Consider the following 27,674-nt stretch of genomic DNA (forward strand, 5'->3'; position numbering starts at 1 on the left):
TGAAGTGAACATTCTTGAAGGTGAAACTATACTTTCTCGATGATCAGTCAGTTCAAATATTAATCATTTCTAACATAAATTACTCACCGTGAGCAGCAACTTTGGGGATATCTGATGGTTTTACTTGTGATTGCAAACCAATCAGGTCTATAATTGCAATGTCCATTGCCCTTTGAGAGGCCCCTAATTCAAATATTCTTGCGGAACAAAGCCCTTGTAGTCTGACTTGAGTTGCAGGTCTGCCTGCATAGTTGGTGCAGTGGACCAGTAATAACGTCACTGGACTTGGAAGCCAGGCCCCTTATTGATCTGGCAATGTGAGCTGAAATCCCACCACGGCAATTGGGAAATTTAAATTCAGTCAGTGAAAGCAATCCGGAATGAGAAGCTCGTCTTGGTAATGGCGATTGTGTAACTATTGGATTGTTATACAAATCCAGCTGCCCTTTAGGGAAGGAAATAAGCTGTCCTTAGTATGACCTACATGTGACTCCTACCACACAACAATGTGGTTGACTCTTAACTACCCTCGGAAATGATGGCCTCCTTGTGTGATATTTAAAAAGGCAGCACGCCAACACCTTCTCAAGGGGAGTTAGGAAGGGTGATAAATTCTGGCCTAATAATTAAAACAGAATCAACAGTTTGGATCCATCTTGACATGGTGACATTGTTTGAATCATTAATAGCAAGGGCCCATTTTGCATCTCTCCCAATTTTGATCCGAGTTGGCTGAAAGGTAGCAGACAAAGGATTTTTCAGGAAACATAGAACACAAGAACTCGCCAATGCTCCTTCGACAGCTCCTTCCAAACCCGTGCTCTCTATCTTCCAGGAGGACAAGGGCAGCATGGGAACACCATCACCTGCAAGTTCCCTTCCAAGACACACACCATCCTGACTTGGAAATATATCACCGTTCCTTCACTGTCACTAGGTCAAAATCCAGGAATTCCCTCCTAACAGCACGGTGGGCGTACTTACACCACAGTGACTGCGGCGATTCAAGAAGACAGCTCAACATTACCTTCCCAAGGGCAATTAAGGATGGGCAATAAATGCTGGCCTAGCCAGTGACGCCCACATCCAGTGACCAAACAAAGACAAAGGAGGCAATTTTCCTATCCTGTCCGTCACGGTAATCATAGCAGGTGGGGTGGGGGGCAGGGGTGGACCATGCAAAGGTCCGTTGACCTCGAACGAGATTTTCCAATTTTGGGGTGCACCTGGCCAGAAAATCCTGCCCAAAATGTAGTCAGGAAGCACATCTTCAAACAAAGGGTAATGGAAATCTGGAACCCAAAAAGCTGCTGAAGCTGGGGGAAAATAAACCAAGATTGATCAATTGTAGGAAAAACTCAGCAAGTCTGGCAGCATCTCTGGTGAGAGAAACCGAGTCTTTCGAGAAGAGTCATCTCAGACTTGAAACATGAAGGTAAATGCAAAATACTGCTCTGTTTCTTTCTCCACAGATTCTGCCAGACCTGCTGAGTGTTTCAGGCACTTTCTGATTTCATTTCGGGTCTTTAGCATCTGAGGCATTTTGCTTTTATTTGATGAATAGTTATCCGGTAATGTCATCATGGGATATTGTACCAAAGCGGTGAATGAAACTGAGCCTCAGTCAGCCCTGATTTTAATTGGATGGCAGATCCGATTGAAGGGGTGTATTATCCTATTCGAACACCCCAAGCCAATATACGAACCAAACCCCTTCAAAACTAGTAGTGTGCCGAACTGATTTATGAGCTGTTAATTGCTTTGCAAGAAGCACATCCAAACCGTATATTTAAAGATAATCATGTGTTAAAGTTGTTCCATATTTTGTGCACCAAGAATTAAAAAAAGACAGCCTGCCTTTCATTTGAAGTCTGAGTCTTGCTCCTTGAAAGCATCTGTCCCAGCTGTTACTCAGCCTCAGGCAGCTAGCTGCGTATGGTGGTGAGAATGTTGCCCCCCTACTCTGAAACATCTTGAGGGTCTCCAATATAGATGTGTCGGAACTCCAATCCCAGCTGTGACACCCGGTCACACAGCACGCTGTTGATTATTGAATGTGGAAGATAACTTGCAGCATGATCAGCCACTGAACATGTTTTCCATCTGCACCATTTGATCTGTGCCATTGAGCTTCAGGAGAAAGATCAGATTTCTATTTATTTTTGATTCTTACCACGGAAGGAAAGGTTCGGTCGGAACAAAAGGGGCTTTTTTTGGGCCAAAAGGTGAAAACAATCGCTAAATGTGTGCAATGCTAATAAGATACACCTGTTTGAATGTCTGAATTTAGTACATAATTATGGTAATAATTGCTGATTACCTTGATTTGAACTTGCTTGGAGGTGCATTAACCTGCAAGTTCAACATTCATTAGGCTATTTTTTTTGTGGAACATAGAAAAAAATAGAACAGAAATAGGCCATCCAGCCCTTTGAGCCTGTTCCACTATTCATTCTGATCATGGCTGATCATCCAACTCAATAGCCTGATCCCGTCTTCCCCCCCCCCCATATCCTTTCATCCGCATCATCCCAAGAGCTATATCTATGGAAACATAGAAAATAGGAGCAGCACTTCCAACATGCTGGCTGACACACAATGGGTGGAATTTTCCTGTCCTGCTCGCCACGGGAATCGTAGTGGGCGGGACAAGGCCATGCAAAGGTCCGTTGACCTCGGGCACAATTTTCCAGCCTTGGGACAAGCGCGGCCAGAAAATTCCGCCCAACATGTTGCTGGATGGCTCAGGGTCCAAGGGAGAGGCCGCACAGGTTAGGGACACTGGAGATCGTGGTGAAGGAGGGTTGCCCTGTCAACATGAGGGAAGGGCATCACCTCTTGGCTCAACTGATGTTGGCCTGTCCTTATATTCACCTCCCATTCTTCATCCGGGCCACAGGGCCCACCTAGCAAGATGCTGATGACCCCAATCACACACCCTTTCTGCTGGTGACTCCTATAAGATATCCAATCGGGTGGCATATCTTTTAGGTGAAGTCCTCAGGAATTTTCGGAATAAATGTTGTTTGAGTGTTGGCGAAGTCTTGACAAAATGTCTCAAAGTCTTCTGATGTCTTTGAGATCACAGCTGCAGATGAACATAAAATGGTGAGTACCCCTTTAAATACGGCTGGAAATTGACGTCAACACCATGTTTATTCCCAGACAGCCAGTCGCTGTTACGAGAGGGCATTAGGAGACGCGCTAGCCACCGGGATGCTGTGCTGCCTCTGCAATGATTGTTAGCAGTCATAGTAAGTGGCTCAGCTGTTCAAAAGACCTCTGGCGCAGGCTTCAATTCCTTTACCAAGGTGTGGCGATGCCAGTGTTGGGGTGGACACAGTAAGAAGTCTCACAACACTAGGCTAAAGTCCAACAGGTTTATTTGGAATTACGAGCTTTCAGAGCGCTACTCCTTCATCAGATGAGTGGACTTTAACCTGGTGTTGTGAGACTTCTTACTTTACCAAGGTGGTGATTTGTGTTAAAACACCAGCTGAACTAGCAATTTAAAACCCAAAGCTGGGCATTGCAGAGAATCTTTAACACCTAAAGTATTTATTGAAAATTGCCCCCTGACTGTTTCAATGTTTGTGTCCTCCAATTGGACAGAGAGGTTCAAAATGAGTTCAAATGGAGCTCAAGAGTGACAGCCCTTGCCATCAGGGCTGCATTTGACCGAGTGTGGCATCAAGGAGCCCTAATGAAACTGGAATCAATGGGTATCGGGGGCAAACTCTCCGCTGGTTGGAGTCATACCTGGTACATAGGAAGATGGTTGTGAAGGGTCAGTCATCTCAGCTCCAGGACATCACTACAGGAATCCCTCAGGGTAGCGTCCTAGACCCAACAATCTTCAGCTGCTTCATCAATGACCATCCCTCCACCATAAGGTCAGAAGTGGGGATGTTCGCCGATGATTGCACAATGTTCAGCACCATTCGCGATGACTCAGATACTGAAGCAGTCCATGTTCAAATGCAACAAGATCTGGACAATATCCAGACTTGGGCTGACAGGTGGCAAGTAACATTTGCGCCACACAAATGCCAGGCAATGACCATCACCAATAAGAGACACTCCGACCACCGCCCCTTAACATTTAATGGTGTAACCATCACTGCATCCCCTACTGTCAACATCCTTGGAGTTATCATTGACCAGAAACTCAACTCGACTCACCACATAAACACAGTGGCTACAAGAGCAGGTCAGAGGCTAGGAATACTGTGGCGAGTAACTCACCTCCTGACTCCCCAAAGTCTATCCACCATCTAAAAAGCACAAGTCAGGAGTGTGATGGAATACTCCCCACTTGCCTGGATGGGTGCAGCTCCAACAGCACTCGAAGCTTGACACCATCCAGAACAAAGCAGCCCGCTTGATTGGCACCACATCTATAAACCTTTAATCCCTCCACCACCGATGCTCAGTAACAGCAGTGTGTACTATCTACAAGATGCACTGCAACAATTCATCAAAGATCCTTAGCACCTTCCAAACCCATGACCATTTCCATCTAGAAGGACAAGGACAGCAGATGAATGGGAACACCACCACCTGCAAGTTCCCCTCCAAGCCATTCACCATGCTGACTTGGAAATATATTGCCGTTCCTTCGCAGTTGCTGGGTCAAAATCCTGGAATTCCCACCCTAACGGCATTGTGGGTCAACCCACAGAACATGGACTGCAGCGATTCAAGAAGGCAGCTCACCACCACCTTCTCAAGGGCAACTAGGGATGGGCAATAAATGCTGGCCAGCCAGCGATGCCCATGTCCCACGAATAATTAAAAAACAAAGCTCCTCTCTTAGACTTGGAAATACTATCCTTACAGCTAACTGAGTGATGGGCAGCCTGTTCTCCAGACATTGTGTGACTCTTCGAGCCATTCTGTGTTGTTTTCAAAAGAAACTTGAGGCCCTATTTTGGCTCCAAACTTCTTGTAGGCTTTATGGCACTCGGAAAGCCAACATTGCCAGACTCCATTGCATTTTCCACATTGGTGAACAACTCTTACAAGTTACATTTCTCAAAGCGCAGAGAGTAGCAACAAAATACATCATATACAAGCCATTTTTTGGGTCTTTTGGTATAGCAATCCATTGGCGGGCTCAGGAAATAAGGGTAGCTTATACATATGGTAGAAAAACACTGTTTATACCTGATCCAGTTCACTAACTGACTACTTCTGATGGTGAAATTTTCCTCCTCAAGTTGTGGTGATTGTCCCTTTAAGGATCAGTCCGCAGTGTAAGGGTCACATGACCATGAGTGCCAATCAGGGAGTGGTGGGGTTAGGGGAATCAGCTTGGGAAGCAGTGGTTTCTGTTCGAGAACCTTCTCGGGAGCTGCAAGTCTCTGTAAAGCTTTACTTGTAAATAAACGTGTTGTTTTTCCCCAAACTGGTAAACAAGAATGATTATACAAATACAGGAGTGTTGACGTACACAGGCATTTTCCATGCCTTTTAGGGTGGCACAGTGGTTAGCACTGCTGCCTCACAGCGCCAGGGACCTGGGTTCGATTCCTGGCTTGGGTTACCGTCTGTGCGGAGTCCGCACGTTCTCCCCGTGTCTGCGTGGGTTTCCTCCGGGTGCTCCAGTTTCCTCCCACAGTCTGAAAGACATACTGATTAGATGCATTGGCCTTGCTAAATTCTCCCTCGGTGTATCTGAACAGGCACCGGAGTGTGGCGACTAGGGGATTTTCACAATAACTTCATTGAACTGTTAATGTAAGCCTACTTGTAACATTAATAAATAAACTAAAAGAACTTCATCTTGGCTGGGCCAAACTCCTGGAACTATGTGGGGAACATTCCTGGGGAATGTTTCACCACATGAACTGTGTGAAGGTGCCACTTCTCTAAAGGGCAACTGAGGATGGATGATGAATGCTGACCTTGCCAGTGACACCCTTATCCTAAGGAAGCATTTTTCAAACAATCTGCAGTCACGTGCATCTTTCCTTGTATCTGAAACATGCCCCTGGTGCTGCACAAGCCTTCACTGAAAACATTGATAGAAGTGCAACTTTTAAGAAATGACCACTCCTGAGAAAGTTGGCTATCTCAGCCAGCTGTCAGTGTGGAACCGGCAAGAATCTTACAGCCTTAACGAGATTCCAAGTTTCTTTCCAGGCGGATTCGCCAGTACGGAGGGAAGTACTGCATTGTTGTAGGTGCCTCCTTTCAAACCCAAGGCTCCGACTGTCCCCTCAGGTGGAGGTGAAAGATCCCATTCTGTAGGGAGTACGTCCTGATGCCCTGGGCCAATGTTGATCCCTCAAGCAACATCAACAAAAAACATGAGCTGGTCATTATCTCGTTGTCTTTTTTTGTGGGAACTTGCTGGGCAAAATTGTCTGTCACGTTCCCTACATTACAACAGTGACTGCACATCAAAAGCACTTCATGTTATTGTAATGTCGTGAAAAGTGCTGCAGTATAAATGCAAGTTTGGTCTTTGTTTGGAATGCAGCATAAGATGGCTGCAGAACACAGGCTGTCATTGTGTGTTAAGAATCCGCAGGGGAGAGGATTAGATTCATGCATAATCTATATGACACTCAAGTAGTTGTACATTTCACGTAAAAGCTGATATTTTGTGCATCTGGGGCGGATATAACGTGTACAGCTAGCACCTCAAGAGTTAATGTCCAGTTGCTACACGGAGAACAGGATCAGTGTGCGGAAAGGTTGGCCTGGCTAAATGCCTTTCATGATTACCCTTTTGTACTGAGCATTACATTCCAGTCCTAAGTGTTAAGGATCTGCACCAGTAATGGACAGTGAACAGTATTTGTTAAATGATAACAGTTGACACTGGAAGCAGTAGGGGGGGGGTTAGGGGTGTGAGGAGGGAGGGTGGGGGTAACCTGATTGCCACAGGCAGTCCTATTAGTGATGGATACTACCTTCCTGCCCTGAAATTCAGGCGTTTCAAATTCTCTATTGCCTTTTATTTCCAGCCTTAACGAGCGCAAACTGCCATCATGTCCGACATGTGGGAAAAAGCCAGGGGGAGAGAGTTCAGGGGTCACAGCTGTTGAGCGTTTTGCTACAAGGCTTGTTTTAAGAAAGGAAACTTTTAGAATTTGACAAAGTGGCTTGGTTGGGGGGGGGAGAGAGAGAGGAATGGAGGAGGAGACACCAAGGAATTTGGTTGTACAGTCTGGACAGTATGTTGTGTAGATAATCAGAGTTTAGATGGATTGGTGATGGTTTTGCTGCCTTGGGGGTTTGGTCCTGGATCTGTTTGTACAAACACCCCCGCTGCTGGCTCACTCTGTTGTGTATACTGATTATCATGCCGTTGTAAACCTATTTCATGTTTTTAACCAATGATTCATTATTACCCATTGAGTGGGGTACGGTAGGGTGATGGGCAAGGAAGAGGATGAAGAAAAACAAAATGACCTAAGGACATCCCAAAGTGTTTCAAAGTTTTATTTATTAGTGTTACAAATAGGCTTACATTAATGCTGCAATGAAGTTACTGTGAAAATCCCCTAGTCCCATACTCCGGCGCCTGTTCTGGTACACTGAAGGAAAATTTAGCATGGCCAATTCACCTAACCAGCACATCTTTTGGACTGTGGGAGGAAACCAAGCACCCGGAGGAAACCCATGTAGACATGGAGAGAACATGCAGACTCCGTACAGACAGTGACCCAAGCTGGGAACAAACTGAGTTCCTGGCGCTGTGAAGCAGCAGTGCAAACCACTGTGCCACCGTGCCGCCCCAAAGTGCTGTGAACCTGACAACCAGTTAAATAGTTCAGAGGTAAACTCACTGTCGTAATGTAGGAAACGCAGCAGCCAATTTGTACACAGCAAGATCTTACAAATAGTCATGTGATAGCGATCATATCCATTTAGGTGATGCCGAGGGATAAATTTATTTACTTGTTCATGGGCTGAGTGTGTTGCTGACATGCCATCTTTAATTGCCTTTGAGAGAGTGGTAGTGAACTGCCTTGTTGAACTGTTGCAGTCCATGCGGTGTAGGTGTATCCACAGGGAGGGAGTCCCAGGATTTTGATCCAATGACTGCGAAGGAACGGCGATATATTTCCAAGTCAGGATGGTGAGTGACTTGGAAGGGAACTTGCAAGTGCTGGTGTTTCTGTGTATCTGCTGCCCTTGTCCTAGGTGGTAGAAGTCATGGAATAAATACTGACTGGGACGAGGAATAGGTTCTCTTGTCTCTTGCGCTGGTCACAGTATTAAAAGGTTTGGAACCAGTTCAGTCAAGGATATTGTTTGGGTAGGCATAGAGGAGGGCCTGGATGGGATACTCTTTTGGAGAGTCAGAACCCCGATGGGCTGAATGGCCACTTTCTGAATTGTAGGGATTCTATGGTTCGATGAGATTTAGCAGGTCTAGCATCATCTGTGGAGAGAGAAACCGAGTTAACGTTTGAAGTTGATGATCTTTTGTTTTGATTTCCCCAAATTGGTATTCCTAATATTGGTCTCCGAGTTTGCTATTCTGCACCCTGCGCAACCTTATAATTGCAGTCATCATCATCCTGCAGTTTAAACATGAACTCCCACCACCATCAGCAGATCAGGACTATAGTGTTCCCTATCTACAAAATGCAGCAAGTCAACAAAGCCCCTTTGCCCTCAATATCTGCAACCTGGATTGCCCAATCTAATATTACTGGGCGAATAGTTTCAGCACCTGAACTGCAGTGTCCAAAGAAGATGACCCACCACCACCATCAAGAGATGGGCAATAAATGACAGCTTTGCCAATGATGACTATACTTCCAAGAATATATGTGACAAACACATTCTTTACTATCCTCGCTGTGTGGTATGTTGAGCCTCCCTCTATCCTGCATCCATTTCTTTTGGAGGAGCCGGCAAACAGATTCTCCTCAGGCTTCTCCTGGCACCAGTCTTCCATCCTCTGCACGGTACATCTTTGTTTGCATGGCCTGAGGTCAGAGATGTTGCTGTGCCTGAAAATGAAGAGGAAAATAAGTGCTCAGTGCACAGCCCACTGGCACTGTTCTGATTTGAACTTATTCCTCCCAGTGAGAATGGGACAGGTTCACCTTGGAAACAATTTGAATGGAATGGGTGGGGTGAAAATTGAGTGACATGTAAGACAGGCGACTGAACTAAAAATCCTTTGTTCCCATTGTGGTACGTTAGGTTAAAATTGGGCACTTATTGTGCCAAAATGGCAAACTGCACGACTTAAAAGGTTTGACTATTGGCAAGAATGATGCCGAGGCTGTGAGTCTTGTAGTTTGAAAACCAAATGCCATCGAATCCATAAGTGGCCTGGTTTCCAGTTTTTTAAAAATTCATTCGTGGGACATGGGCGTCGCTGGCTGTCCAGCATTTATTGCCCATCCCTAGTTGTCCTTGAGAAGGTGATGGCGAGCTGCCTTCTTGAATCGCTGCAGTCCATGTGCTGTGGGTTGACCCACAATGCCGTTAGGGAGGGAATTCCAGGATTTTGACCCAGCGACTGCGAAGGAACGGCGATATATTTCCAAGTCAGGATGGAGAGTGGCCTGGAGGGCAGGAAGAAGAAAGGAAGGAGTTGGAGAAAGGATCATGAATTTTTAAGTGAGAGTTACCTTTCTGGCCCCCTTTTTCTGTTATTTGCTTCTCTGGTCATTTGAACAAGGCAACTTGTCAGCCTGCCTTTCTTCTTTAATATGAGTGAGGGAGGGGAATCGTCTTCATACCTGCTCCCCAAAATACTGCCTGTAGCTCTGTTGGGACTTCTGGTCGAAATCATTGAAATATATCAACGGCCGAAAGGAGTGATGCAAGTTGTAGTGTGTGGAAAAGTGGCACAGTGGTTAGCACTGCTGCCTCATAGTGCCAGGGTCTCAGATTCAATTCCCGGCTTGGGTCACTGTGCAGAGTCTGCATGTTCTCCCCGTGTCTGCGTGGGTTTCCTCCAGATGCTCTGTTTCCTCCCTCAGACCAAAAGACGTGCTGTATGTTAGGTACATTGGCCATGCTAAATTCTCCCTCAAATCTCCCACAGGCACTGGAGTGTGGCGACTAGGGGATTTTTACAGTAACTTCACTGCAGTGTTAATGTAAGCCTACTTGTGACACTAATAAATAAACTTTAACACTTTAACTAGTGTGATGTGTTGAATCGGCTCCTTTTTAAGAGGAGGAATCAGGAGTTGACTGCTGCCAAACTGGTCTTGTTCTGGATTCCTTCTGAACAACAGGGACTTGTTCAGCATTGACATGCTGAGGGGAGACCTGGCAGTTCAGCTACATTCTTCATAATCTGCAACTGCTGATTAAATGTCCTTCATGTCCGCAAGAACGATTAGTGTCAGCTTTACTGACAAAGATGCAGATGGGCTAATTTTGAAAGGATCCATTTCCAGCGTCTGAGCTGTCGTTTATCCACTTCCAGGTGTTTCGGGGACAATCAGTGCAGTCATTGTGTGAAGCGGTACAGACGGCAATTGTTGGTAGTTTATTGGCGACCTCAGTACTCTGTGTCATTTACTGGCAACTATGCATTCAGTGTTGTGTGAGGAGAGAGACCCCACTTGCGTATCGGGGTAGCTGAATTTATCACCTGTCATTCAGCATAATGACTACTTTGGATCAGTGGAATATATCCCTCTGCACAAAGTCAGGAGACTTGCTGTTCATTTGATCTGGGCTGAAAGAAGAATTCTTTACGAGCTGAAAAGTTGGCAAGCTCTGTTGTGAACCCTGCTTTCTGGGTGGCATTGTAATGGCCACCAATGAAAGTCCATTGTAAATTCTGACCACTTGTGGTGCAAAAGTAAGGCTGTTGCTCAGCGTAAACTGCTCCTGGGATCTAAAGCTTTTCTTAGTTTCTTATGGAACTCACTGACCATTTAAACCAAGACGACCAGCTGGGCTTTTGTCAGTTAAATATTTTTTTTTAAAAGTCCAGTCGGTCTCGCAGAAGGTTCAAATGCAATGATTCTCAGCAAATCGCAAGTTGGTTTAAATATAGACTGGTTTTCTCCAAATGAAACCATTCTCATCAGGGAGTTGTTGATATTTAACTGGCTCGAGTGAAATGTGGTGCTGATATCCGGCGCTGAAAAGATAGGATGCAGACTTTGGAAAACTTCATCCAGAGTATTGGTGGACTCGGCCACGTGGAGAAAAAGAGAAAAGCGATTTACTGCGGATGCTGGAATCTGAAAGGAAAACAGAAAATGCTGGAAAATTGCAGGTCCGACAGCATCTGTGGAGAGAGAATAGAGCCCATGTTTCGAGTCTGGATGGCTCTTCACTAGTTCTGGCAGGTTTACAGATGAGCAGGTTGTTGCTGAGTAAGTGTCACTTGATAGCGCTGTTGATGATGGAGAGACTGATGGGGCGGTAATTGGATTTGTCCTGTTTCTTGTGTACAGGACATACCTGGACAGTGTTCCACATTTGATGGATAGATGCCACTGGGATAGCTTAGGTAGGGTTGCAGCAAGTTCTGGAGTACAAGTCTTCAATACTATTGCTGGAATATTGTCTGGGCCCATAGTCTTTGCAGTATCCAGTGCCTTCAGCCGTTTCTTGATGTCACATGGAGTGAATCAAATTTGCTGAAGACTGGCACCTGTGATGCTGGGGACCTCACTGGGAGACTGAGATGGATCATCTAGCCTTCTGGCTGAAGATTGTTGCAAATGCTTCAGCCTTATCTTTTGCATTGATGTGCTGGGCTCCTCCATCATTGAGGATGGGGATATTTGTGGAGCTTCCCCCTCCAGTGAGTCCACCACCATTCACAACTGGATGTGACAGGACTGCAGAGCTTAGATCTGATTCGTTGGTTGTGGAATTGCTTAGCTCTGTCTATTACTTGCTGCTAATGCTGCTCGGCACGCAGGGAGTCCTGTGTTGTAGCTTCACCAGATTGACACATTTTTAGGTATGCCTGGTGCTGCTGATGGCCCACAGTGCTTCATGGATGCCCAGTCTTGATCTGTTCGAAGTCTATTCCATTTAGCACGATGGAGGGTATTGGCAGTGAGCAGGCAGAACTTTGTCTCCACAAGGACTGTGCGGTGGTCACTCCTACCAATACTGTCATGGACAGATGCATCTGTGGTAGGTAGGTTTGTGAGGATGGGTCAAAAATATTTTTCCCTCTTGTTGGTTCCCTTGCCACCTGCTGCAGTGCCAGTCTGGCAGCTATGTCCTTTAGGATCAAGCCAGCTTGGTCTGTTGTGGTGCTACCGAGCCACGATTGGTGATAGACATTGAAGTCCCCATCCAGAATATGTTCTATGCCCTTGCCACCTCCTTTTCCAAGTGGTATTCAATGTGGAGGAGTATTGATTCATCAGCTGAGGAGAGAACAGTACGTGGTAATCATGTTTGACCTGGTGCCCTGAGACTTCATGAGGTTCAGAGTCAATGTTGAGGACTCCCAGACTTCCAACTGTATAGCACTGTGCTTCCGCCTCCATTGGGTCTATCCTGCCAGTGGGATAAGACCTACCTGGTGATGGTGGTGTCTGTGACATTGTCTGAGGTGAGTGTGACTATGTCAAGCTTGCTAGCCTGTGGAACAGTGCACCCAATTTTGTCACAAACCCAAATCCGTAAGGGGGACTTTTCAGGATCGACAGGATTGGCTTTGTCATTGTTGTATCCGGTGCCTAGGTTGATGACGGGTGGTCCATCCAGTCTCAGTCCTTTTAGGCTTGGTAGCAGTTTGATCCAACTGAATGGTTTGCCAGGCCATCTCAGAGGCAGCCATATTGTTGTGTGTCTGAAGTTTCATGTAAGCCAGACCAGGTAAAGATTTCCTTCCCTAAAGGTCATTTGTGAACTACATGAACTTTTAACGACAGTGGTTTCATGGTTACTATTACTGGTGACTCGCTTTTAATTCCAGATTTATCAATTGAATTTAAATTGCACGAGGTGCCATGGTGGGATTTGAAACCATGAGGATTAATGTGAGCCTCTGGATTGCTAGTCCAGTGACATTACCATTTTACCACCACTTTTAAAAGTAAAGAGTGTTGTTACAATTGCACAGGGTGTTGGTGAGACCACACCTGGAGTGTTGTGTCCAGTTTTGCTCTCCTTGCCTGAGGAAGGATGTGGCGACACTGGAGGCAGTTCAGAGGAGGTTCACCAGATCGATTCCAGGGATGAAAGGGCTGTCGTGTGAGGAGCAGTTGAATAGCTTGGGCTTGTACTCGCTGGAGTTCAGAAGAATGAGGGGGGGATCTGATTGAGGTATATAAAATGCTAAAGGGGATTGATAAGGTGGTTGTTGAACAGATGTTTCCCCCTTGTGGGACAGTCTAGAACAAGAGGTTATAGATATAGAGTGGGAGGAGGCAGGTTTATAACTGTGATGAGGAGAAACTACTTCTCTCAGAGGGTTGTGAATCGGTGGAACTCTCTGCCCCAGAGTGCAGTGGGGGGGCAGAATCAATCAACAGGTTCAGAGAAGAGGTAGATAGACTTCTGATGGAAAGTGGGATAAAGGACTATGGGGAGCAGGCAGGAAAGTGGAGTTAAGACCAGGATAAGATCTGCCCATGATCATGTTAAATGGCAGAGTGGGCTCAGAGGGTTCAATTGCCTACTCCCGCTCCTAATTCCTCTGTCCCCTTGTTACCCATACACTTCAGGAAGTGCCACAAGATTTTCACTGTTCAGGGAAAGGCAAACTTTTCCACTTGATTGCAATGCAATTAAAATGTCCTCCGTCATCGCACTAGATTGACACGACTGACGCCATATCCTATGAATCAATAAGGCAATGACGCTGTACCATTTCTTTCCTTCCCAGAATGCAGCTGCGTGTCCTTTTCTTGCTGGTACTCGTGCTGTTTGTTGTCCTGATGACAGGGTGCTCTGAAGCTGGCAAGAACAAGAAAGGTGAGTGAGATGCAACAGCTGAATCAGATTAGTGTGGTGTGCTGTGCATGTTCCAAATTTGGGCTCCAGTGTTGATGTGAGGAAACGTCTTGGTTAAACCTGGAAATGTGGATCCTTGATCTGCTTCTTGAGCAGTGTTTCATTCCAAAACTGTTCTCCCACCTTGTTGTAGTATTGTCGGACTCTACCCCCAATCATTGCTGCTAAAATCCAGGCTTTTGTTACCTCAACTCAACAAGGGCACCATTTTAACTCAACCCCTGCTCGGCAGTGAAAAGTCAGGTTTGGATCTTAAGCCTGAGATTCCACTCGAGGCCTAAATGTGACCTCCTTTCTCTTAATCTTGAGCTTTTCCTATGTGTAATCTGATGGCTAGGTGCTGGCTGCTCATGTGGAACAAATGGCGGCTTGACCTCTGACTAGGGGCCAATAGCAGGTTACATCACTGGAACTACCAACTTGGAAGCTCGATGCCACTTGCATGGTGCTCTGAGGTGGGAGCTTGATGCTTGTTGCTTGTTGCTGAGAAGTGGTCACCTCTTTTTTTTTATTCATTGACATGGCAGGCTGGGCCAGCATTTATTGCCCATCCCTAATTGCTGGGTCATTTCAGAGTCAACCACATTGCTGTGGATCTAGAGTCACATGTAGGCCAGACCATATAAGAGGGTGACACATTACCTTCCCGAACAGGGCATTAATGAACCATAGGGTTTTTTTAAATGACAATCAACAATGGTTTCATTCCAGATTTTTATTGGATTAAAATGTCACTCTCTGCATGGTGGGATTTGACCCCCAGAGTATTACCCCCTGATTTTAGGATTACTAGTTCAGTGACAATACCACTATGCTACCGCTTCCCCTTACTGGTTGCCTCTTGCTGTTTCCATTATAAATGGTTCTAGGTCTGGATGTCCACTGATAGCTGGTGTGATGGTAGCTATCAGTCACTGACCTGGGGATGAATAAAGCTGCTACCTGCTCTGTTTGATGCCTGTGACAAAGAAAGTGCTTCCATGGCAGTTGACAAATGACAACAGTGGACTCCTACCTGTTACTTGGCTGCCTTCCTCAGAGACTGAACTCAGTTTGCACTGTTAAGGAGTATGATAGGACAATTAAATTGGCAATGCGCACAGATAAGACCAGATGGGAGCACTTGTGGCCCAGGGCGTGGCCCAAGTGAAGGTGTAATGAGGTTTCTTTATTAAACCTTTTGATTTATTTTGAAGTTAGTTCTTGATTGCTTGCTACTGGAGTATCCTTACTGCCAGGTGAACAGGCACACAGACGGAATAGGCCACATCCTTTACTCCTGAGTGGCCAATGAGTTGCAACCCCCTCAACCCTCTGAGGTCATGGGCAGGCCAACTTTAACAGAAATCAAAATCAGGAGGAATGTAAAATATGTTGTTGACTCACGATGACCCACATTACACCATGTCATAGAATCCTAAAGTGCAGAAGGAGGCCATTCGGCCCATCGAGTCTGCACCGACTACAATCCCACCCAGGCCCTATCCCCATAACCCCATGCATTTACCCTAGCTAGTCCCCCTGACACTAAGGGGCAATTTACCATGGGCAAACCACCTAACTAGCACATCTCTGGACTGTGGGAGTAAACTGGAGCACCCGGAGGAAACCCACGCAGACACACTGAGAGAATGTGCAAACTCCACACGGATAGTGACCCAAGCCAGCAATCAAACCCGGGTCCCTGGCGTAGTGAGGCAGCAGTGCTAACCACTGTGCCACCGTACCGCCGTCATAAAATCAAAATCACCTGCATTATCCTTATGGCATCAGCAAACCTGAGATAAGTTTCACCCTAAGTGTATCAGTCTCATAAAAAGAAAGAAAGTCTTGTGTTTGTTAATAGTCTTCAGTGTGACACTAAATCAAAGGCCTTCTGGAAATTCAGATGAACAATATCTATAATGCTACCATCATGCTCTACTAATTTGTTTAACAAATTCAACTAATGGACATTCAAATTACCGATTTTGTTCAGCTCAACTGAACAATGTCACACCCACCCCTAATTTCTTGAATTATTTTCTTTTGTATCTTGGTTCAGAGTTAATGTGACAATGAGTTTGTGGTTGGCCTTTTGGAGCTTTGCTTTATCCCATACCCTGCAGAGAGATGCAGTGGACAGAAGTGATTATTAGACTGGTCAAAAGAGTAGCAGAAAAATAAAAGGGGCTTCTGAATAAATGTGACAATGATTATGAGGTCTTTTTAAACCAAATGGCATCAGGAAGGCCGCAGGATTTTATGGAATGCTTTTTGTGAAATAAAATTGTACATTCTCCAGAGACTAATTCTGAAACCAAGCTTCAACATATGGAGCACACTTCCAGGTAGGGTGATGGAGGCTGTGTCGCAGTGGATTTACATGTTCCTTCTCGATGACTGGACTCGATGTATGTTGGATGGTCTTCCTCTGCATCTCTGTGGATGGCCCAAAATGGGCTTAATGGCCTTGCTTCACATCTGTATTGATGGCCCAAAATAGGCCAAGTGGCCTGGTTTCATATCTATATTGATAGCTCAAAATGGGCCGAGTGGCTTGGCTACATATCTCTATGGATGATGCAAAATGGGCTGAGTGGCCTTGGTTCATATCCATATGGATAGCCCAAAATGGGCTGAATGGCCTGGCTTCATATCTGTATGGATGGCCCAAAATGGGCTGAATTGCCTGACTTCATATCTGGTTTTTGTGTTCCACATGAGTCATGTACTCAAACTGCAGAAGAAAGTTACAGAGTCCGACTACTTGTAAACTTGAGCCAATCCTAAAAACTGGACTTTGAACTCTTTCCCTTCCATTCACCACCTTTTCCCTGAAAGCAACACCTGAAGTGCGCATCCTCTGACAGTATCATATTCTCTTACAGAGAAAGGGAAGAAGTCTAGCTCAGCCTGCAAAGAATGGCAGTGGGGAACATGTGAGCCAGCCTCCGGTGACTGTGGTACTGGACTTCGTGAGGGAACATGTAAGGAGAAGGAGGAGACCAAGATTGTGAAATGCAAAGTGCCTTGTAACTGGAAGAAGCAGTTTGGAGGTGAGCATTTTGTTCTTGGAGTTGATTTCAATATAGCATCATCTTTTTTATTGACCCTTAATTGTTATCTACCTGCCCTCACTCAGTTAAAATAAAACATCGATCTCATGTCCACTATGGGAATTATCCCAAACCATAGCCTCTGGCAATATTTAACAGGCTACAGCGGGGTGAAAAGAGCCACAGGAACTCCCCTGATAACCTGATGATTATTCCGGAGGCACAGAAATGCATCAAGTACCGTGTGGCGCACTTTATTATTGGATTAGTTGCCCCTGGCTCCTTTACTCAAAGTAAAAATGTGTTTTAGTATACTAAAGCCATATGTTCATGGATACATTTAACCATCTGGTTTCTATTACAGAGTCATAGACCTCTATTGTACATTATTTCCAGTGCAAAACTTTTATTGGCTGTTTTAAATTGCTCTCTGCTGGAACAGAACAACTTTGAGCCCAGTGTTCAATGTATGGCAGTTACTGTAATGGGGTAATTTTAGGCTATCATTGCACTTTTTTTCTTGTCTGCAAAAAAATTGCTTTTATTATTTCTACATTTCAATTATGCAGGTTACTCATACATTCACTCATATATAGTCATTAGTAAATTATTGAAATCATTCATCTCTTTGACTTTCTCGTCCTCTCATTTCTTTTTCACACACTTTTTTTCCTCACAGATCAGACTTCCTTTCTTTCATTCCTGCTCCCTTTGTGCATGAGTTGCCTTAATTTCTCCCTTGCTGTGATCGGTCGCACTTTCGCCTCTGAGCCACAAGGTTCCAGGTTCAAGTCCCACTCCAGGACTTAGACATGCAAATGAAGGCTGATGCTGGGGTTCTGCTGCACTGATGGTGGTGCTGGCTTTTGGACAAGCCGTCAAACCGAGGCTCCAGCAGCCTGCTCTGTGGATGTGAAAGATTCTATGCTACTATCTCGAAGAAAAGCAAGGGAAATTCTCCCCAGTTCCTGGCCAGTATCTATCCGTCAGTCAACATCACAAAAAACAATTATCTGATTATTATTGTGGTAGGGTGTTGGATACAGTTCAGTAGGTCTTTATAGGCAAACGCAGTTTAACTGTAAATCTTTATTGACTCTGAGAATGATTTACAAATATACAGTAAAGGATACATACTAGGAGCTATCTACATGCTGGCTGGTGCACATGGCTCCATCCAACATTAGACTGAACCTGGATATGGGTCATGTGCTTCCTTGTATTATTGCGTGGGCAGTACTGTACAGAGCCCCACATTAACCCTATATGTGCCACACCCTTATACCACAATTATCACATTGCTGTTTGTGGGAGCTTGCTGTGCACAAATTAGCTGCCTAGTTCCCTGCATTACAACAGTGGCTACACTTGTGAAGGCATTCACTGTCTTTGGGACATTCAGTGGTCATGCAAAGAACCATATAAATGCATGTCTTGGCAGGACTTTCTGGCTCTGACAGCAGCGGGCATTGTTGTCGGCAGGATGGGAAAATTTGGAGAGGCATTAAAAGTCAACAGCTCTCTAAAATTTCCTGTCCTGCCTGCAATGATGCCCGCCACTGTCAGGGCCAGAAAATCTTGACCATTCTTTTTTTGCTTCTATATCGCACTCGCACTTCAAGTTAGGCAGGAGACAAGAAAAGTGAAAATCCGAATCAGTAAAATTGTTACTGGCCAAAGACTGAATTTGGTCTATTAGACTTAGGTGCCTTTTAGCTACCAGCCAGTTTGGAGAGCTACCTAACTTAATCTACTGACCCTCAGAAACTAAGGACTGAAAGCATCATTGTCTGGGTTTCTGATTTCAACATATCTTCACAGGTGACTGCAAGTACAAGTTTGGAAACTGGGGTGAATGTGACACCGAGACTGGCTTAAAAACCCGCAATGGAACCCTAAAGAAGGCACTCTTCAACGCTGAGTGTGAGCAGTCCGTGAAGGTCACAAAGTCCTGCGATAAATCCAAGTCAAAATCAAAAGGTTAGTACCTCCCTTAGAGGGAGGAATTAAATAGCCGCTACCTTTTGTCAGCATCTGCAAGCTTTTGGGGAATTGCAACTTAGAAAGTGAAACTTCAGGATCTGTGCCAGTCACATGATAACTAGGGGTCCTGTCTTTAAAGCAGCAGCTGAACACCATCTTAAAGAAAGTAATTGCGAAGGAATAATGGCTGTTCTTGTATGTCTAAGTTGTTGGTCTACCTAGAGTGCTTTATAAATTGTATCCACACTCTCTTGTATATTTGATGATGGTTACTCCCACCTTTTGAATTCAGTAAGGAATGTGACTTACTCAGCCAGGAGGGAAGATCGAATAGGACACTCTTTCATCTGAAATCATGCTGAGGGTGGTGATAGCCTGTGTAAATTTCAGGGAACGATTTTGTGGTTTCACCCAACAGTCCGTATGAACTGCACTGACTATAGCCGGATTAGGCAAGAATTGGTGGATGTTGATTGGGAGAGGATGTTCGAGGGTAAGTCCGCGTCTGGCATGTGGGAGTCTTTTAAGGAACTATTGATAAGGCTGCAGGATAGGCATGTGCCTGTAAAAAGGAAAGATAGGAAAGGTAGGATTCGAGAGCCGTGGATAACCAGGGAAATTGAGGATCTGATTAAAATGAAAAGGGAGGCGTACGTTAAGTCCAGGCAACTGAAAACAGATGGAGCTCTGGAGGAATACAGAGAGAGTAGGAAAGAACTCAAACGGGGAGTTAGAAGGGCAAAAAGAGGTCACGAGATGTTCTTGGCAGGCAGGATTAAGGAGAATCCTAAGGCATTCTATTCATACGTTAGGAACAAAAGAGTTGTCAGGGAGAAAATCAGACCTCTCAGGGACAAAGGAGGGGAATTATGCTTAGAACCCAAGGGAATAGGGGAGATCCTAAATGAATACTTTGCATCGGTATTCACGAAGGAGAGGGGCGTGTTAACCGGGAGTGCCTCGGAGGGAGGTGTTGACCCGTTAGAGAAAATCTCCATTACAAGAGAGGAAGTGTTAGGTTTTTTAGGGAACATTAAAACTGACAAAGCCCCAGGGCCTGATGGCATCTATCCTCGACTGCTCAGGGAGACGAGAGGTGAAATTGCTGGGCCTCTGACGGAAATCTTTGTCGCTTCTTTGGACACGGGTGAGGTCCCTGAGGATTGGAGGATAGCGAATGTGGTCCCGTTGTTTAAGAAGGGTAGCAGGGATAACCCAGGAAATTATAGGCCGGTGAGCTTGACGTCCGTGGTAGGGAAGTTGTTGGAGAGGATTCTTAGAGACAGGATGTATGTGCATTTAGAACGGAACAATCTCATTAGTGACAGACAGCATGGTTTTGTAAGAGGGAGGTCGTGCCTTACAAATTTGGTGGAGTTTTTTGAGGAAGTGACAAAAACGGTTGATGAAGGAAGGGCCGTGGATGTCGTCTATATGGATTTCAGTAAGGCATTTGACAAAGTCCCACATGGCAGGTTGGTTAAGAAGGTTAAGGCTCATGGGATACAAGGAGAAGTGGCTCGATGGGTGGAGAACTGGCTTGGCCATAGGAGACAGAGGGTAGTGGTCGAAGGGTCTTTTTCCGGCTGGAGGTCTGTGACCAGTGGTGTTCCGCAGGGCTCTGTACTGGGACCTCTGCTATTTGTGATATATATAAATGATTTGGAAGAAGGTGTAACTGGTGTAATCAGCAAGTTTGCGGATGACACGAAGATGGCTGGAATTGCGGATAGCGAAGAGCATTGTCGGGCAATACAGCAGGATATAGATAGGCTGGAAAATTGGGCGGAGAGGTGGCAGATGGAATTTAATCCGGATAAATGCGAAGTGATGCATTTTGGAAGAAATAATGTCGGGAGAGTTATACAATAAATGGCAGAGTCATCAGGAGTATAGAAACACAGAGGGACCTAGGTGTGCAAGTCCACAAATCCTTGAAGGTGGCAACGCAGGTGGAGAAGGTGGTGAAGAAGGCATATGGTATGCTTGCCTTTATAGGACGGGGTATAGAGTATAAAAGCTGGAGTCTGATGATGCAGCTGTATAGAACGCTGGTTAGGCCACATTTGGAGTACTGCGTCCAGTTCTGGTCGCCGCACTACCAGAAGGACGTGGAGGCATTGGAGAGAGTGCAGAGAAGGTTTACCAGGATGTTGCCTGGTATGGAGAGTCTTAGCTATGAGGAGAGATTGGGTAGACTGGGGTTGTTCTCCTTGGAAAGACGGAGAATGAGGGGAGATCTAATAGAGGTATACAAGATTATGAAGGGTATAGATAGGGTGAACAGTGGGAAGCTTTTTCCCAGGTCGGAGGTGACGATCACGAGGGGTCACGGGCTCAAGCTGAGAGGGGCGAAGTATAACTCAGACATCAGAGGGACGTTTTTACACAGAGGGTGGTGGGGGCCTGGAATGCGCTGCCAAGTAGGGTGGTGGAGGCAGGCACGCTGACATCGTTTAAGACTTACCTGGATAGTCACATGAGCAGCCTGGGAATGGAGGGATACAAACGATTGGTCTAGTTGGACCAAGGAGCGGCACAGGCTTGGAGGGCCGAAGGGCCTGTTTGCTGTGCTGTACTGTTCTTTGTTCTTTGTTCTCAAATGTAACCAGTCAAGAACTAAACCGTCCACAACAGGCAAATCTGAAGATGACCCTTGATTTGCTGATCACATGAGGAGGTAAAACTAAAGAATACCAAGGGAGGTGGGAAGGACAGAAATAGAGTTAACTGAGAAATCATCAAAGAGAGGGGTGCTGTAGGATATCAAATGTCAGGCTGATAAAAACAACTTGGGTGAGAGCAGTACTGCTTATGCAACCCTTTCCAGGAATGATCAGCAACTCCAGGTAAGGAGTTTGTCGATGTTTGGGGAGTGAAAGTTAACGAAGAAAATATCCTCAAACATTTCCAAATTGTGTAAATACACGGGATCAATATTGGCATAGTCTTCCTTTGGGCTCACTTAACTTTTTCTCGAGATGTGAACGTAGTTAGCTGGCCACCATTTATTGCCCATCCCTAATTGCCCTTCAGAAGGTGGTGGTGAGTTGTCTTCTTGAACCGCTGCAGTCACTGAGGTGTAGGTGCATCCACAGTGCTGCTAAGGAGTTCCAGTATTTTAACCCAGTGACAGTGAAGGAACGGCGATATAGTCCCAAGTCAGGATGGTAAGTTCTCCTTTGGAGGAGAACTTGCAGTTGGTGGTGTTCCCAGGTATCCGCTGCCCTTGTCCTTCTAGATGGTAATGGTTGTAGGTTTGGAAGGTGCTGTCGAAGGAGCCTTGGTGAGTCGCTGCAGTGCATCTTGGAGAGGTACACACTGCTGCCACTGTACATCGGTGGTGGAGAAAGTGAATGTTGAAGGTGGTAGATGGGATGCCAAACAAGCGGGGGCTGCTTTGTCCTGAATCCTGTCAAGTAAAGACAGCCTTACAGATGGATTCCATTTGGAGGGATGAAATCCTTTGACCTCTTCGTGCATAGTCTGCAGTGGGTGCAGCAGGAGAAAAGTTTGAATAGGTACTTCCTCATAGCCAAAGAGAGCCATGGGAATTCCTTGCCTGCTCTTCTTCCCTCGGTATAGTTCTAGTGTGGTAGCTAATTTTTGTTGCTAAGAACAGATATGTTGATTCTGGCAAGATAATGCTCGGGGTTGTGTCTTCATGATTAGTTCTATAAAGGTGGTAAGGAACCCTGATACCTGAACTAAACATGTGCTGGAAAATGGCAATAAATGACCAAATCTGACCTGGATTCACTCTACTTCAAAAATCTTGGTGAGTTGATGCAGGAAGTGCAGGCTTAAGGTGGATGCACATACAGAATAGATCCCGGACTGAATACAAGAGACTAGTGAATGCACCTGGTGGGCTAACGATAAATGTCAGAGAATGCAGATTGCAGGCTGGATTCAAGGCAGAAAGTAGAATGGGAGTAAAGGGTAGTTATTCAGCGTGGCACAAGTGGGAAATGGTGATCCACAAGGACCAGTGCTGGGATCACTGCTGTTCACAATTGATATTAATGATTTGAAGTGATTTGAAGAGAAGTGCTGCAACAAATTATAAGCAGACCTGAACAAACTTGCAAAATGGTCACCATAATTGGCAAATGAATTCCAGCACTGATAAATGAGGCATTCCATTTTGGTAAGCAGAATAATAAGGTTGCCTGTTATCTTGAAATTTTGAAGGGGCAGAGTTTTAGGATGAGGGGTGGGAGATTCAGAGGGAATTTGAGATAAACTACTCAGAGGGTGGTGGGAATCTGGAATGCACTGCCTGGGAAGGTAGTGTAGGCCAGAAACTTTACAATCTTTAAAAAGCATTTGGATGAGAACTTGAAATATCATAACATTCAAGGATATGGGACCACTGCTGGAAAATGGGATTTTTGTGACTTTAATGATAGTTATTGTCGGTGCAGACTCAATGGGCTGAAAGGAGAGGGGGGGCGGCATGGTGGCACAGTGGTTAGCACTGCTGCCTCAGAGCACCAGGGGCCTGGGTTCGATTCCCAGCTTGGGTCACTGTCTGTGTGGAGTTTGCACATTCTCCCCGTGTCTGCATGGGTTACTTCCGGGTGCGCCGGTTTCCTCCCACAGTCCAAAAGACGTGCTGGTTAGGTGCATTGGCCATGCTAAATTCTCCCTGCCAAAGTGTGGCAACTAGGGGATTTTCACAGTAACTTCATTGCAGTGTTAATGTAAGCCTACTTGTGTCTCATAAGTAAACTTAAAAAAAACTAACTCGCACTCACCCAGGGTCTTGAGATAATTATCAATGGATAATTGTGACAGAGAATTGCAAACTTCTACCAGTATTTTAGTGTAAAGCGTTTCGTAAATCTGGTTCGCGTATTTACATTATGACCCCAAGCGCTAGATTCCCCAACCAGTGAAAATAGTTTCTCTTTGTCATCTCTATCGGTTCTCAATATTTAAAATCATTCGATCAAATGACCCCTTAGCTATCTGAATTCTGGGGAATAAAACCTAGTTTGCCTCTCCTCACAATTCAACCCTTAAATTCCAGGGGATGAATTTTCATTCCGGGATCAGTTTCCAATCCATCAGCCATGTTGCAGCCACTGGGTTAGCATGAGGTAAGGTAAAGGCATAGCAAGACAGGCACTTGGCAAACACACAGGGGTGATTTGGTTTGGAATGTTGGATAATGTTGATTTGGAATGTTTTTTAATTACTTTTATTTCACCATTGTGACCAAGAGAATTCTGTGTTGGTGAGAGACAGAGAAAAGGTGAATGGCAAACTGCACATGTGGTCACAGTCAGATGAAGTTAAAGTTTATTTATTAGTCACAAATAGGTTTACATTAACACTGCAATGAAGTTACTGTAAAAATCCCCTAGTCGCCACACTCCTGTGCCTGTTCGGGTACAGTGAGGGAGAATTTAGCATGGCCAATGCACCCAACGTGCACATCTTTGGACTGTGGGAGGAAACCGGGAGCACCCGGAAGAAACCAACGCAGCCACGAGAAGAACGTGCAGACTCTGCACAGACAGTGACCCAAGCCGGGAATTGAACTCGGATCCCTGGCGCTATGAGGCAGCAATGCTGACCACTGTGCCACCCCAGATGAATAGATCATAAAAAACCCTGGCCTGAGAGGTGCTGTGTAGATGGCCTCCAACTTCCTCTTGCTCCACCTCCTCTTCAGCTGCTCGCTGTACACTTGTTGGCAGGAGCAATCCCCTCACCATGGCGAGGATGTGATGAACGAGGACAACACACCTGGAAAACACTGCAGGGCTCTTCATGAAAGGTCCATTAAAGTGGAAGTACTGCTTCAGTGTCCCAACAATCTGCTCAGTTGCATTGGCCCTCATTAAATGCATGTTGCGTGCGACTGGGTTGGGCACTGAAGTCATGCGCCAGGCAGTCAGCTGGTAGCTCTTATTGCCCAGCAGCCACTGGGTTGACATGGTGGCTGATGGTAGAGTGGACTGGCACAGAATAAAGGTATCGCGGCTGCTGCCAGGACACCCGAGTATTCACCTGTATGGAAGTGAAACATTACAAAGAGACGTTGATAGATTAAGTGAATGGGAAATTCCATTCTATTGACCTTATGGTGCATTGAGGCAGACTTTTGTCTGTTTTCATGGCTAGTAATTCCCTGAACAGGTCACTCATCTGTTACCAGCAGCTTTTAGTTTGAGGGGCCCCAATCCACATCAAGTGTTGTCGACCAAGGAGTCCCTCCCACTCTTGCCACCAGCCATTGGTGTGTTTGGAAGGATTTGTAGTTTGACACACAACTTGTTTGCCCGTGTTATGAACGCACCTTTCTTGGCCATGAAGTCTTGGGGTGGGACTCGAACCCAGAGCTTCTGATTCGGAGGCAGGGATGCTACCACAAGACCTACTGAATGGGAAAAACTGTGGCAAATGGATTTCAGTGGAGTGTGCACAATACTGAGATTCTTTAGTTTCAGGGAGAAGGGGATGGAAAAATTTGGCAGAAGAATGTTTGGCGCTGGTTAATTTGACAATCTGGGCGGGGTTGTCATGTGCTCCAGAAAGCAAGAAGTCTCATGAGCAAAAAAGAAAATGTTGACTTGTGAACATATATGTAACAATCTTGCTCTTTTCTATCTTTTTGAACAGGTAAGAAGGGAAAGAAGGGCATGTGAGAAGTTCCTAGCAACTTGACAGTATAACCCACCTTCTTGTCGATCTGAGCTGCAGCACAATCTATACAGCCACCCCTCACCAAAATACCTTTTACCAAGCTTTGTTGTAATCTTCTAATCTGTAGATTTTAATGTAAAAGAACTGCCTTTTTAAAATGGTTGCTTTTTTTTTTAGTCTCTTATTGCTTATAAACCTGAGACTTTGGCATGTGTACAGTACATTTCTGCAACTATATAATTTCCATGTAGAATGCCTTGCAAATCTCTAGGCTTGTAGTGGTGTTATTGTCATGTATCTCGTCCATTTTTAACCACATTCAAAATGCCGACATCACCTGCCTTTGCAGAATTCTAGGCCTTTAGTTTTCCCTGGCCTACATGCGCTGAATGCATTCTTTTCGCAAGAACAGGTAACCTGTTTTAGATTTGAGCTACACCTTGTGTTGGTTTGTTGATCAGAAGAGAAACGGCCATTTTGCTTTGCTGACAATATTGTATTCCTGACGGGGGGATTGCATCGTAACTCTGAAAATGATGTGACAAATGTAGCACAACTAAACTCTGAAACCTCCTTTTTCTTTTTCAAAGCCATGATTTGGAGATTTGGAAGGCACAATGTAGTTCATGAAAAATAATGCATTTCCTGTCCTAAATGTTTGACATTCACTGAAGAGATCTTGGACTAGAGGTTTTTTCAATAAAATCTTTTTATAAACTTCTACACGTGTGCTTTCTGAGGTGACTGAGGGCCATTCTTTGCCCCTAATGCTCTGGGAAAGATTGAGCACTGGTATGTGATTTCGAAAGGACACAGGCTGAAAGGAATTGGTTCAGTAACCAAACTTGATGGCTTTAAACATTTCTGATGTTAGTGTTTGCAAGGCATTCTGATAAGCAGATGATAATGATTCCCAGGATCAGCCATTTTTGTAGAATTTTTGTAATAAGTCTTCAGAGGCAGAAGTCCCTTCACCAAAATCCCTTTATTTACAAACTCTAACAGCAGTACACAGAGTGCCAGCAGTCTATCTCCAGGGGTGTCAGAGGAGCTGACACTCCCAGTTAAGTACAAGGCAAAGACTCCCTGATTGGCCCATCAATTGGATCCTTAATCAGAGTTCATACTCCAATAGGCCAACCTCAATGGCCTGATTGAAATCATTACAATTTTGTATTTTTTAAAAAGCTTTTACCGTTATTAAGCATTGGTAGCACTGACCGTCTTCCAAATTACAAGGTTCACTCGTGTCCTTTAGGAAAGGAAATCTGTTGCCCTTACCTGGGTTGGCCTGCATGTGAGTCCGGATCCACAGCAATGTGGTTGACTCTTTATATGCCCTCTCAAGAGTAATTAGAGATGGGCAATAATTGCTGGTCCAGCCAGTAATGCCTACATCCCATTAAAGAACTTTTAAAAAAAGTACATAGTGTTGCATTGTTGGAGCTACCACCCTTCGAATGCAACATTAAACCGAGATCCCCTCTCTGTGCACGCAGGTAAGCATGAAAGATCTCATGGCATTATTCTGAAGAAGAGCTGAAGAGTTCTCCTTTGTGGTTCTAGCCAAAATCGATCCCTCAACAAAGATTTTCTGGCCATTACCAGGTTGCTATTCGGGACACCATGCTGTGTGCAATATGGTTGGCAGATGTTTTCTGCAATGTCTACCCTTCGGGGTGATTCCTTGGCTGTCCTGAGTTGTGAAAGCCACAATATAAATTCTTATTTTAAGAGGTCTTTTTTCCCCTCCCAATGCCACACACTTCGTGGGGAAGCCACACACTTCCCATTCAAGGAAGCTAATAGGCTGTCTGCTCCTCTGTCAATTGAGCCAACTGACTGGATAATAATTGCACTATCAATAACACCTTTAGATCCAATCTTCTCCTTTTCCTGTTCTTTTGGCTCTGTTCGAAGGAAGCATGGCAGAAGTCCATGTAACACTGAAATTGTGAGCACTAATTCAAACATTACAATCTTGGACAGTGGGTTGGTCTGTAATACTATTATTGAAAACCTACGAATAAAGTACTGAGAAAAATGTAGGGTGTTTCCCCCTTAGCTGGA

The 27,674-nt window shown here is 45.1% G+C and overlaps 1 protein-coding gene across 2 annotated transcripts in view; it reads left to right on the plus strand.

Moving 5' to 3' along the window:
- The window catches only part of mdka (midkine a), a 69,515-nt gene extending 43,190 nt beyond the window's left edge, over positions 1 to 26,325 (plus strand). The window contains exons 1-5 of one of the 2 annotated variants that reach the window (XM_078221227.1): positions 6,571 to 6,701; positions 13,799 to 13,887; positions 16,797 to 16,964; positions 18,786 to 18,944; positions 25,581 to 26,325. In XM_078221227.1, coding sequence (XP_078077353.1) covers positions 13,800 to 13,887; positions 16,797 to 16,964; positions 18,786 to 18,944; positions 25,581 to 25,606 — 441 coding nt within the window. In that variant the 5' untranslated portion in view covers positions 6,571 to 6,701; position 13,799 and the 3' untranslated portion in view covers positions 25,607 to 26,325. Of the gene's footprint in view, positions 1 to 6,570; positions 6,702 to 13,798; positions 13,888 to 16,796; positions 16,965 to 18,785; positions 18,945 to 25,580 lie in introns of those variants that run through there. The other variant, XM_078221226.1, reaches the window with a different exon arrangement.
- The last annotated feature ends 1,349 nt before the right edge of the window (positions 26,326 to 27,674 follow it).

Source organism: Mustelus asterias, chromosome 9, assembly GCF_964213995.1.
Source record: "Mustelus asterias chromosome 9, sMusAst1.hap1.1, whole genome shotgun sequence".
Classification (NCBI taxonomy): domain Eukaryota; kingdom Metazoa; phylum Chordata; class Chondrichthyes; order Carcharhiniformes; family Triakidae; genus Mustelus; species Mustelus asterias.